Source organism: Pseudonaja textilis, chromosome Z, assembly GCF_049901715.1.
Source record: "Pseudonaja textilis isolate UNSWEBS1 chromosome Z, rPseTex1.2, whole genome shotgun sequence".
NCBI lineage: Eukaryota > Metazoa > Chordata > Lepidosauria > Squamata > Elapidae > Pseudonaja > Pseudonaja textilis.
In genome coordinates, this window is record NC_142008.1 from 129,242,183 (window position 1) to 129,255,120 (window position 12,938).

The window sequence follows — 12,938 nt, forward strand, 5'->3', positions numbered from 1 at the left end:
TATGGGGCCCCTGGGCCACATCCAGTCCTTTGGATGTCACTGTCTGGCCTGCACGAGGTCAATCAGAAATTAGAAATCAAATGTAAATAAGTGTATGGCCTTGTTGGTTCACAACAGTCCTGGTTTCTCACATGGCCCCTTGAGAAAATTAATTGCCCAGACCTGCTTTGAAGGAAGCTGAGCGACAAAGCCTCTAGCATGCTCTCTTAACATCTTTTCAGATGCATTAGCAGTGGTCACATGGCTAGGTGTGAATAAATGATGGATGAATTCTCCTCTATCCCAAATGTACAGAATCTGTTTATATTAATCTGAAAGCCTCACAGCATATGATTACCGAGACCTTTGTACACCACTGAAATTCACCAATCTGCGTCTGGATTTCATCCGTGGAAGTGTGCACGGCACATCACGTTTCCAGCTTGGGATGATGTTGTGGCTACAACCCATATTCCTGGACAAGACAGAGCAGTGTAAAAAATGCCCAGAAGGAACAGCTGATGATGACCCTGGGCTTATTGTAGGATTCATCTGTGAATTAAAGCAAAAGAAAAGTTAAAAAGAATCCATTTTCCAAAAGATGTAAATGTATTGAATGGGTGTCATGCTGAATTTGAGCTGAAAAAGTTAGTCAGAACTGAGTAGCGTTTGTTTTTATTTTTTATATGTAGCTTTATTAAATTTTAAAAACAAAACAAAAATAACAAAAAAGGAATAGGGGAAGAAATAAAAGGGAAATATTAAAATGTGGCAAAAATATATAAAACAAATATATAAAAAAGCAACCATTTTTCTTCAGTACAATTATAAAGTACAGTAGCCTCTAAGTTAAAATAAATATTATCTATACGTAAAAGCCTTTAAAATATTAATAACCAATAAACCTGGGTAACATTTGTATGGAAGTGTTTGAAGAAATATCCTTCTGGGTTCAGTTCCAAGGGGGAAGAAAGACGCAGGAAACACGGAGGCTGATTGGAAAGATGGTTTAATGGTGAACCCAGAACCACCAAGTAGTGTGATTCCGGGTAGCTGACTACATGGAGTGGTGTGTGAAATATATTTATACCCTCTGCTGAGATTTGAACTTGCTTTCTGTTTCTGTGGCAAGAAATGTATAACGACTGGTTGCCAAACTCCCATGGGGTCTTTTAGGGGTAACTCTGTAGGTTGTCTGTGTGCTAGGTTTGGTTGAAACTTGCTGGGTGATGCAATGAAGGGCAATTAAATGGCTTTACCTGAAGGAGGTAGATCTTTGTTATGTAGAAGACAGAATGGCCCATTAACAAAGTGTGTAGGGGGTGAGTTCTGCCTGAGTTTCTACTTCTCTTTTATGGGAAATAGTCTGCCTTTTAAATATATCCTAAAATATTTCATTTTTCTAGGAGAGGGTGGATTTTAACTCCCAACAGAAGATTTCTAGGGAACCCAAGACTGTTGGCTAAACTGAGAATTTCAAAAAGTGTTTTTAAAAAAGGCAAATTTTTTAAATGGGCCCCCAAAATCTACATGAGGCATTATCAGGAACTGACCTAAGCTCCGCTAAAAAGTATTTTCAATTTTTTAAAATAGTAGCAGAGAGTACAAGAAACCATAGAGAATGCTTAGCTGCATACTACAACCACAACTGAGCCCCCAATTTTCATTGTTAAGCAAGACAAGTGAATTAAGTGAATTTTGTCCCATTTTATAACTGCTACAGTTAAGTGAATCACTGCAGTTGTTAAGTTAGTAACATGGCTGTTAAGTGAATCTGGTTTCCTCATTGCCTATCAGAATATCACAAAAGGTAAATCACATGACCCCAGGACACTGCAACCATCACAAATACATGACAGTTGTCAAGCAGCTGAATTTTGATCACATGACCAACAGTGGTGTGAAAAATAGCCATGTCACTTTTTTCAGCGCCATTGTAACTTTGAACAGTCACTAAACAAATAGCTGTAAATTGAGGACTACCTGTATAATAAGCATGCATCCTTGGTAAAAATAAAAGACAAATATTAAAAAACATGGGCAAATTAGAGATTAATAAGAAAATGTTTATAACTTTGTTTTACAAAGAAAAATTTAAGAGTAAAAACCATGAAAAACTTTGCAAAATCCCATATTAATAAAAACATTTCAAAGCAAATAATTTATGTTGACTCTTGATTGTATCTTTTCTTTTATGTATACTGAGAGCATTTGCACCAGGACAAATTCCTTGAGTGTCCAATCATACTTGGCCAATAAAGAATTCTGTTCTATCCTATCCTATTCTAATAAAAAGGCAATTAAAATCAGATAATTGCCTTTTTGCATACAAATTATTTGGAGTATTTTTATTAAAATATGCGGTTTTGCAAAGTTTTCCTTGATTTTGCTCTTGAATTTTCCTTTGTAAAGTATTCTAAATATTACGGTTTCTTTAGAAAGCATACGCCTTGATTTTCGGAGCTCAGCAGTTCAGTTCCTGATCACAATCGACTGAAAAACACCTTGAAACTTCTTATGCAGGGAATCAGAGGGGATTTCCTTAACCCCCACTAGGGTTATCAGCCCCTTCAGGATAAGGCAAATTCGCTTTGACTGGACTTCGCTTTGCTGATACAGAACTGATTCAGTCTATAGTGGAAAAGAAAAAGAGTTCCCAGCAGGCTTTGCACCCTTTGGCAGCCATTTTTAAGGAGTTCCCGACGCCTTATAGCGCTCAATCAAGAAATTCGAATCCCAGCATGCCTTGCGCTGGCCTAATAGGCCGCCACTAGCCGAGGTGGCGTGACTATGATCACAGGAAAGGGCGTGGCTCTATCTGGGGGTGGGGTAGGGTGCCCGGTTGATCCTTTGCACGTGCGCACTGTGGAGAAGAAATTGAGCAACTAGCAACGGTCAGTGTACGCGCACGCTGCCGGGTGGGAGGCGGGAAATGAAAGAGAGGCTAGAGTGCGGACCGGACGGTAGGATGTGCGCATGCTCTATTCCATTGCAAAAATTTACTAAGAATTAAAACAATTCTTACCGTCCTTAAGGTTATTTGTCACGCTGGTCTCACAATAGTGCACCACAGCCAGACGGGAAAACTAGAAGCGCCACAATCATCACGTGAAGAGAAGTGATGCTTAATGTCAGGGATTGTGGGAAGTGTAGTTCCCTAAGAACCAACAGGCTGAAACGAGGAATCCCGTCATCCTTCGGGTTTTGCGGTCGGGTCTCTCTATCTTCGTTTTATCATGGAGATGCTGAATTGACTCGCGCCCCCTACCGTCTGCTTTGTCCAATTTGGAAATGCTGGGATTCAGGCCGCGATTTATCAGACTCGCTGGGGTAGATAGGAATTATAGTTCAGCATGGGTGAAAGCTGATTGATTAAATAGATTAAAATGCAAGGCATGTTTCCCACCATTTGACCTCCAAATTTGGGCAGGGATGAAATTTGGAAAGGAGCAACTTAATTAGTAATCTAGCATGTATACATATTATGCTTTAAATCACTTTTTCTCAACTATTGTATGGTAATTTTAAGATATGTGGACTTCATCTCCCAGGATTCCCTACTATCATGCTAGCTGGAGACTTCTGGGAGTTGAAATCCCCACAGCATAAAATTGTCAAGAGCAGAGAAATACTGCTTTAAAGCCGTTCATTTTTTACCCTATGTTACCCAGTTACTTAGTGCCCTATGACTATCATTGAGTGTTGAATCTTATGATTTACGCTGAATGTTTTTGTATGTACCCTGAGAGCTTATGCACCAAATTCCTTGTGTGTCAAATCACACTTGGCCAATAAAGAATTCTATTCTTTTTGAATTTGTTTTCTCTTTGCCAGATGGACATTCAACGATCTCTTGAGCTCTTGCACATGACCATATATACTCAAAGTGTCTCACCTTGTGGCAGATATTTAGCAGCCGGAAATAACTATGGAGAAATTGCCGTATTCAGGTATTATCACTGGCTATGCTTTCTTTATTTTATTTTTTTAAAAACAAGACTATCTTTGGGTTAACTTTCACTCTTTTTTTTTGTGGATAGCCTGTCGGCAGCATTAAGTTCAGAAGCCAAGGAGGAGAGCAAGAAGCCAGTAGTGTGCTTTGCAGGTTGGTAACGGTTGGGCTAGCAGAGAAAATATAGAGGGACCTTAGCAAAGTTTCTGAACATAGGCAATTTTAAGATATGTGGACTTCAACATAAACATTACCCTATAGTAAACTGGGGTGTTCCTCTATGGTCAAATTAGGGCTGTGTGTAGTCAGCAGATAGCATGGTTGGCCCGTCTATCTTTAACCCAGAAGGAATTCTTCATTTGGCATCAATGTCGCTGAGTTTCTTTGGTTCAGCTGAGGATTCCCCAGAAGGCTACATCCCTCATGAAACGTCTCTCTTCTTTCCACAGCCCACAGTGGAGCGATCTATGCCATGGTGTCCACCGATCGGCAGCTGTTAAGTGCTGGCAATGGAGAGGTCAAGGCCTGGAACTGGAGCGAGATTGTGAAAAAAGTATGAGTGGGTTGCTTCCCTCCCCCTTCCCTCTTAGCCTGGCTGTACGTTTTCTGACTTCTGTTATTCCTAAAATGCCTTTCCTTGCCTTCCATTTTAGAGTTGCAAAGAAGCTTGGAGTAGGAGGCCACCTTATGGGTAAAGCCTAGTTTTGCTGTTTTTTTTTTTTTTTGCTATTATTTTTTTCCTGTGCTTGGACCTGTTGAGATTTGCCTTTCGTTTCCTCTTTAGAAGTAGACTTGAAGTGCCAGAAATCAACAGCCTGCAGTTGAACCTGAAGGTAGGGCCATTGGGATGTCTTGGGATGGATCAATACAACTCAAGAGGTTTCATCATGCCACATTCTTTCCTTTCCCTGCTACTTTTTCTAGGATAATAGTCTACTGATGGCTGGAGGTGACTGTGTCATTCACATGATGGACTTGGAGACTGGAGTATTTACTGTGAGTCCTTTAGGTGTGGGAGAAATAAGCCAAGATGCCCTATGTTTTATGGAGCTTTCAGCCTTTCTGGTTTCCTCAGAATTCTTCTTAAGATCTGGATAAATGTTGATAATTTAACCAGCAGATCATGTCAGGTACAAAAGATCAGGTCTACACATGAAGCTTCAATTAATCTGATTTATTGTTGATCTTCCCATATAGAGGAATCTTTTTAATTCACCTGCTTGGAGTTAAATGCAAGTCAATGGAATTCAAGGGAAGTTGGACTTAGTTCACTTGTGACTAAATAGGGATTCTAGGCTGATCCCTCTTTTGACTATCCCCTCAGGTTCTACCATTCCTTCTGCAAATCAGTTCTTATGATCTAGATTTAGGGTAGGAGAGAGGGAGGTGATAGATAGATAGATAGATAGATAGATAGATAGATAGATAGATAGATAGATAGAAATGGCATTAAAACACACAAATAGACTCTAAACATTGATTACCAATGCATCTATTTTGCATCTATTTTGAATTCTCTCCCTTGTGCATTTGCCCCTGTTTCACTTTCTAAAGTTCAAATGTGATTTTTCTCAACCTGGGAGCTTTTCAGCACGTGCCCTTCATTTTCAGTGCTGTTACTCAGAATCCAGAAGTTGAATTCAATAGATCTGGAGGTGTCTATGGAGATTCTCGGTCATCCAAGTCATGGTTGTCCCAAAGGTGATTTTTCAAGAGGAACTGGACTTTCTTGGGAATAGATCTTCAGCTTTCTTCTGTAAAGTCTGGTGAAACATGGTTATGGCTTTTATGAAAAGGAATCAGTTCTTTCGTCAACACATACCAGGTTTCCCCCAAAATAAGACCCGGTCTTAATTTTTTTTAACCTTAAAAAGAGGCATTAGGTCTTATTTTAGGGGCATGGCTTCCACTGTTTCACTTCTCAGTGGCAGCACCAACAGTCCCGAGTCTGTGTGGCCACTGCCGGCCTACTTCTGTGGTTGCTTGCCGCCGTTTGCGTGCATTGTCTGCTTGCCTCTGTTTTGCCATCAGAGCCTTTAGGAAGGGCCTCTGCAGCCAAGAAACAAACTCTGATGTGAAATGGAGGCCAGGGGGCAACATGCATGTCAATCCAGAGCTCGTTTCTCAGCTGCATCGGCCTTTCCTGAAGGCCTCTGACAGTGAAATGGAGGCTGCGGGCAACGCACGCAAGCGGCCATAGAAGTGGGCCTGTGAGGCAGGTGTTGGGGTATGGGAGGCCTGTCTGCAGCTGTCCTAAGGTAAGTGGGTATGGGGCATGTGGGGCAGCTGCATCCCCCCCTTCACCCTAACTTGTTTTTTATCTGTGCGCCTCGCCCCACCCCGTGCAACCCAGTGCAATGGAGTGGATGAGGTCTTAACTATGGCTTATTTTGGGGGTAGGGCGGTAGGGCTTATATTGGGTGCATGTGTAAAAATCAAGTTAGGTCTTATTTTTGGGTTGGATCTTATTTTCAAGGAAACAAGGTATAATTGGTGCTGTCTGTCCTATCCCTGGTCTGAAACCTGCCTTAAGTGGGTCTAGATAATCCTTCCATGGTCCTCTGAAGATGTAGTCTGACTATTTCTCAACAATCTTGTCCAGGAAGGGAAGGCTGGAGGCTGCACAAAACTTGTCAAAAATCATTGGGTCCAGCAATGATTTCTTGAAGAAAAAGGGTATCGCCTCCTCTCTTATTCACCACAGCGTGGATCTAATGAACAGATAGCTCAACTGCCTTAAAGATCCTGCTCATTCTTCCGTTTAATGACCTTCCACAGGAGAACCACACTTCTCAGAATTCACTGGGAGACATTGGAGGGTTTTTGGAAATCGTATAGATCAGAGACCTAATATCTTGTTAGAAGTAATAGCAACTCTTGACTGTGAGGTTCTCTGGTGCCCTCTGTCTCTTTCACTGTTAACCAAATCTAGAATGCTGATTTTCATGGGCCGTTATTGGACCACCTATATAGATAGACTTGAAGTCACTTTGCCCCTTCTCTGTCCCTTCCTCCCCTTCTCTCAGCATGAATTTCAGGGCCACACTGATTACATCCACTGTTTGGCCCTTCGTGAGCAGCTCCGAGAATGTCTGTCAGGAAGTGAGGATGGGACCGTACGTCTTTGGGGTAAGTGTCTACTGGGTCAAACTCTGGCTCTCTCTTCCTTTCATGTGGCCCCTGTTTCTTCATAAAACATCTAACGGTCTTTACACCAGGGGTGGGCAACTCCTCCTTGCTGGCTCAGGAATTCTGGGAGTTGAAGTCTACAGGTCATAAAGTTGCCATAGTTGTCCAACCCTGCTTTAGACAAATGCAGTCTCCTCTGGATATGTGAACTCCAATTTCCAGAATTCTCAGCAGAGACCGTGTTGGCTAGGAAATCCTGGGATTACCTCCACAAATCTGACAAGCTGTCCTACAGGAGCATAATATACACGCCTTACATTAAATTCATCAATAGTCCACTTAACTCTAGAAGTACGGTGACTCATTGGTTTAAAAGATGCCAGAGAACATCTGTGCTCTGGAGGTTCGAGTCCTACCCACTGCGTGATGGAGTGAGCTTCTATCACTTGCCCCAGCTCCTGCCAACCTAGCAATTCAAAAGCATGCAAGTAGCTAAATAAGGACCTCTTTGCTGGAAAGACAGTGATCTGTGTTTTGCTGCCTGCTCTGCACTGTGACGTGATGTCATGCTAGCCATAGGATTGCGGAAACATCTTCAGACAGCGCTGGCTCAATGGCCAAGAAACAGAGATGAGCACTGTCCCCTAAAGTCTGCTACGACTAGTGAAACCTGCAGGGACTCCTTTTATGACTTAACTTCACATTGCATGATTTCGCCTGGGATTTCTGGCTGAACATGTCAGGGGTTGATTTGAGACTTGGGTTTATAAACGTTGTGCTTTGTCATTAAGCTGCATTCCTTCCCTTCACCTTTAAAGCAAACTTATATCTGGGTCCTGCCAGGGCAGAACTTTATCGTTGTTGGCCCTACTGTTGTGGAACAGGCTCGGGATGCAAAACGACCAAAATCTGGTTTGACTGGAATGCAGAATGATAAGGTTTCCTAGGGGGACAGTAAATCCAGATGTTTCTGAACTACAACTCCCAGGAATCCTTCCGTGTAAATTGTATTGGCTTGGTCCTGCTGTGAGCTTCAGCAGAATTTGAAGAGCTGTGCATTTATAGTCTGTTTGGTGGTGCTTCTGTTTCTGCCCCTAATTTGTTGCTTTCCAGCTGCAAATGCCGGGCAGTTCAACACTTCTGAAGAAAGTTGTTTTGATTTTCAATCAGAAAGAAAATGCTGTTTTAAGGACTGGTTTCTCTCCCCCGCCCCCTTTTAATTTGGTTTTCAGATTTACGTATAGGAGGTCAAGTCCAATCAATTGCTGTCCACAAATATGAGGTATTTTCACCTTAACCTGAATTTTGAATTGTAAACCTTCTAGTCATTGATTGAGTTGGGTGGCTATAAAGAAATTGATTGATTGATTGATTGAATGAATGAATGAATAAATAAATAAATAGATCTTCTTTCTCCAAAACTCAGAATGTATAATATTGCTGCACTTATCCTTTTTTTTTCAGATTTGCCCATAGATATTTTAAAAAATTAGGAATTTAAATCTCATTGATTTCAGTGAGCTTGTTGTGAGGGAACTAATCAGAGGTCAGTTTTTAATACTGTGAATCTAACTACTCCTTAACTCAGCAGTTTTCCTCTAAAAACTCTCCTTAATTCTTTTAGGAATGCAGACGCCCTCAGAACGGGAAGTGGATCAGTTGTTTGGCGACAGATTCTGACTGGATGGTGAGTCCCTCAGCTTCTCAGTGACTTGCATCTCCAGAGATACACCAGGCAAGGGTGCCCCAGTTGTTTGCCTCATCAATGGGGTTTTCATGATTCTTGGGCTACCTCTCTTCATATCATTGGCTCATCTGCATACTATTCAAAAGAACAATAAAAAAACTCAAAAGGAAACAAAAAGACTAGAAATACCTCCTTGCCAGCAATCAATAACCAGTTAAGCAGAGATTAATACCAAGATTATTTGTAGACTAACAATCAAGCAGTAAACAATATCCCTATCAAGGAACTACCAAAGAAACAATAAACAACAGAGTGAACAAAGAACCACTAAGAACATTCCCACCAACGTTGACAGGGCAAACCAAGCCACTGATATATTTATTTTTTAATTATATTTCTATGTAGCCCATCTTCCCTAGAAGGGGATTCTTATATAAACAAAGAGCAAACCCTATCCCCTATCTAGCACTGATGATATTACCTAACTGGGTAATGAAACGTCTGCAAGAAAACATCCAAGCTCAGAGAGCACCAAGGACCCCATAGCTTTGTTCTTTTGGAGTCCCTGATCTCCAGTTTATTCTGAAGTGGGAGATCGGTTTGTGGATTGAGAGTTCAGGCTTGTAGAGAGCACCAGATTGGGGAAAGAATACTGTGAAATATATATATTTTTAAAATGTCACAGGTGTGTGGCGGGGGCCCAGCGCTCACTCTTTGGCACCTACGTTCAGTGACACCCACCACTGTATTTCCCTTGCCTCAGTGCCAGCAGCAAGCCATGTTCTATCAAGATCTGGTAAGTCTTACATCCCTGAGTTTCAGAACCTGCACCGCTGCCCCATGATAGACATCCTCACTTTGCTTTGCTGCTTCTGCCTCTTTATTTAATCAGTATTAGCCTCACCCTTCTCTTCCGCCTCTATTTTTTATGTGTGGGTCTCTGAAAGAGACCCACTGATCTGCCAAAGCTCAGTGCAAAGATTTCCAAATTGGTTTAGAAATTCAACAAAAGTCAACATTAAAAAAAAATGTTAGTGAGAATGTATGGCTGGAGATGATCCATGTAAGAGGCATGGTTTAAAAAACACCTAAAATATCTTGCACTTACCATACAGAGGGGATAATTTCACAAGGCTGATGCACAAGGAGGTTTGTAATATACCTGTACTGAATAAAATCAGATTTCCTTCTTTTTGTATTCCTTTTCCTTTTTTTCTTTTGTCACTGTTTAACTTTCTACCATCTGATCCCCTCCCCGCCCCCAAACAATCTTTCCTTTTTCTGTTAATTGTATTTTATCTTTGAAATTCATTAAAGTGGGTTTTTAAAAAGAAAAAGAAAGTTAACAGTGCAAAGAACAGGAGATTCACCAAAGATTGTGTATCAAAGAGGGTTACTGTCTATGGAGATTGTCATGGTTGTTCCAAAGGTGCTTTTTCAAGAAGCAACTGGGCTTTCTGATTTTTCTTTAAAATAATTTCACTTCTCATCCAAGAAGCTTCTTCGGAGAAGAGCTGAAGAAGCTTCTTGGGTGAGAAGCAAAATGTCTTCAAAGAAAAAACAGGAAGTCTGGTTGCTTCTTGAAAGAGCACCTTTGGGACAAAGAGGAAATACTGCTTCTGTTTTGGGTGACCTAAGATGGCTACTGTTTAACTGTACTGATTTTTTTTTTAAAGTACTTCTGTCTCCTTTCTTCATCTTTCACAGATTCTCTCTGCTGGCCACAGTCCAACCATTAATCATTTACAGATCAGTGGGGAAGTGAAAGCCCAAATCCCTTGCCTCCCTCGTTGTGTCCACTCCATTTCCATCAACGAACGCTCTGCAGAGCATAAGGTACATAGCTGACCAGAGTTACCCTGTGGTAAGATGGACAGACAATAAATTTTATAAGGTACCTTCAGAATTGCAAGCAGAATTGGAACGGGTATGTGTGTGAGGTGGTGGTGTAGATATTGTGGCCTGTTCATTGGATGAACGGGGTGGAGCTCAAATCAGATAGGTGGGGCCTACTATAAGAAAGGGATCAAGAGATAAGATAACCTTTATCAGCTGCGGTAGCGCAGTGATTAGAATGCAGTACTGCAGGCTACTTTTGCTGATCGCTGGCTGCCTGCAGTTCGGCGGTTCTCACTGGTTCAAGGTTCACTCAGCCTTCCAACCCTCCAAGGCTGGAAAAATGAAGACCCAAATTGTTGGGGGCAATATGTTGACTCTGTAAACTGCTTAGAGAAGGCTGTAAAGCACTGTAAAGTGGTATATAAGTGCTATTGCTATTGTCATTTTTTTCTTTGGGCACACTGGCACATATTAACAATGAAATTCTGTTGCCTGCTCTCAAAAGTGTACACATACATAACACACATATAGATATGCTATATATATATATATATATATATATATATATATATACATACATACATACATATGTATATACCTAGACCCTAACATATAAATACGTACAAATATTAATCACTGTCCAGCTTGAATATATAGCAGAAAGAGGAAGCTTGGTGGTTCACGAGTTGATAATGTATGAAAGAAAACTGTGGCTGAATCTGGATATTCTGCTTTGGATACCACAAAGCTCCTCCCAGAAGGAAAACAGGTTATCAAGAGGATGTGTGGTGTCCCAGACAATCCTGCGGACCCTGCTCAAGCATCCATCGCTTATGTGCTGCTTCCTGGATAGAAGGAAATGAACTGCCAATAACCTTTTCTGCCATCTTCACCACTCTGTGCATCGCCTTCCTATCTGAAGCAGTGATGCTTCCAAACCAGACTGTAATGCAATACGACAGGAGCAATGGGGAATTAGAAAAGGTGGCAGTTGTTTCCATTTTGGGAAGGAGGCGGGTACTTGGATCTTTGATTTTGAAGAAACTCAGATCTTGGGAATAATGTGGAAGTTGTTTGGATTCATTCATCATAGCATTTGTATCCTGTCTTAAAGGAGGTTCCAAGTCAGCTAATAAATACAGTGATATAAAACCAAAGCCATCAATTGAACCAGATGAAACGAGAATTTTAGCTGTCTCTTTAGCTGTCCATTGAGAAGATTACACAGTATAGTTGACGAGAAAATGTTCTGAAGTCACACAGTTGCTGGCACCTGTCTGAAAACAGTGCTCGTGCCAATCAACTGCATTTTGAATCAGAGTAGCATGCAAAGCGTGAAGTTGGAGTTGTGGCTAGCTAATCTGGTTCAGCACATCATGTAGGCTCATCCCAAAAATCTTTTTTTTCCCCCTTAAGGTGTTGACAGCAGCTGGAAGCAGCCACTTCATTGATGTCTTCACCAACTTTGGATACCGAGCCTTTTCACTAATTTTTACCTGAGACGCACATAGTGTTCTTTTGTGAATAATCTTGGTTTTGTGAAATTTCAAATCCAGTATGGTCTAAGGGGCATCTCTGATTGCTGAAGAGCTTGCAAAGTTTGCCTGCAAAAGGGGGGGTGGGTTTGCTCCCCCACAAGGGTTGTGAGAGAAACTCCAAAAACAAGCAGGATGACTTAATATGGAAGTGAATGAAAGGAACTGAAACTTGCCTGAAAGCAGATGTCCTAAGTCTACAATTGATCTGCGTGTTTTCATTCCAGGACTGGACTGTTGAATCTATTCATGAAGACATGGAAACCATCACCCCACCCCTTTGTTTTTCTACACTTAAAAATCAACATATTTTCCATCTATACTTTCCTTTTTATTTTCACAAGTATTTCAACAAGATTGTTTGTTGGTCTGTTGGGTTTTTTTGAGGGTGGGGATTGTAGTGGGAACTTTAGCAAGTTTAACTACTTCAATTTATATCTTTAAAAAAATTGCACTGAAAGTTCTTCCCCAAACAGCTGGAATGAACTGCCAGAATTTGGGAGCAAAGCGTAGGATTTAGCAGGTCTTCAGATGGCTCCCCACCCAGTTTCTATCATTTTTATTCACACACATACACTCACACACACACACACACATACATCCTATTTTCCCCACAACAACTTTATGAGGTGGATTGGACTAAGAGTGAATGAGTGACCCAGTCACCCAGCCAGTCTTCATGCCTAAGGTAAGACTAGAAATCTAGCCTGGTGCCTTAACCATTGACCAAACTTATCTCTCATTGGAAGGTATGTTTGGAAATTCCACGACTTATTTTTTAAAATTGGCCATTTTGCCATTACACATTTGGCTACCA

At 41.2% G+C, this 12,938-nt stretch overlaps 2 protein-coding genes across 10 annotated transcripts in view; one reads left to right on the forward strand and one right to left on the reverse strand.

Annotated features, from left to right (window-relative positions):
* Positions 1–3,076, reverse strand: part of HCFC1R1 (host cell factor C1 regulator 1) — a 6,100-nt gene extending 3,024 nt beyond the window's left edge. The window contains exons 1-2 of one of the 6 annotated variants that reach the window (XM_026712071.2): positions 3,005–3,076; positions 344–531 (exon numbers count right to left, since the gene is read on the reverse strand). In XM_026712071.2, coding sequence (XP_026567856.1) covers positions 344–531 — 188 coding nt within the window. In that variant the 5' untranslated portion in view covers positions 3,005–3,076. Of the gene's footprint in view, positions 1–324; positions 532–2,426; positions 2,694–3,004 lie in introns of those variants that run through there. The other 5 variants (XM_026712069.2, XM_087918292.1, XM_087918291.1 and 2 more) reach the window with 5 other exon arrangements.
* Positions 2,695–12,441, forward strand: THOC6 (THO complex subunit 6). Of its 4 annotated transcripts, none has more exons than XM_026712067.2 (13): positions 2,695–2,873; positions 3,814–3,929; positions 4,020–4,084; positions 4,381–4,484; positions 4,585–4,622; positions 4,716–4,764; positions 4,856–4,927; positions 6,958–7,060; positions 8,293–8,342; positions 8,685–8,747; positions 9,433–9,543; positions 10,455–10,583; positions 12,003–12,441. In XM_026712067.2, the coding sequence occupies exons 2-13, from the start codon at positions 3,814–3,816 to the stop codon at positions 12,084–12,086; spliced, it is 984 nt and encodes a 327-aa protein (XP_026567852.1). In that variant the 5' UTR covers positions 2,695–2,873; the 3' UTR covers positions 12,087–12,441. The 4 variants fall into 4 exon arrangements, with proteins under 4 accessions (XP_026567852.1, XP_087774415.1, XP_026567853.1 ...); XM_087918289.1 differs by having other exon boundaries at positions 2,796–2,879; XM_026712068.2 differs by having other exon boundaries at positions 2,840–2,942.
* Positions 12,442–12,938: the final 497 nt, after the last annotated feature.

Bases quoted from the DNA above. Each gene is read 5' to 3' on its own strand.
- THOC6 (XM_026712066.2), top strand. From the start codon at position 3,271: ATGCTGGGATTCAGGCCGCGATTTATCAGACTCGCTGGG. The intron at 4,765-4,855 runs GTAGGGCCATTG...TACTTTTTCTAG, and splicing joins GCCTGCAGTTGAACCTGAAG to GATAATAGTCTACTGATGGC. The intron at 8,343-8,684 runs GTATTTTCACCT...TAATTCTTTTAG, and splicing joins TTGCTGTCCACAAATATGAG to GAATGCAGACGCCCTCAGAA.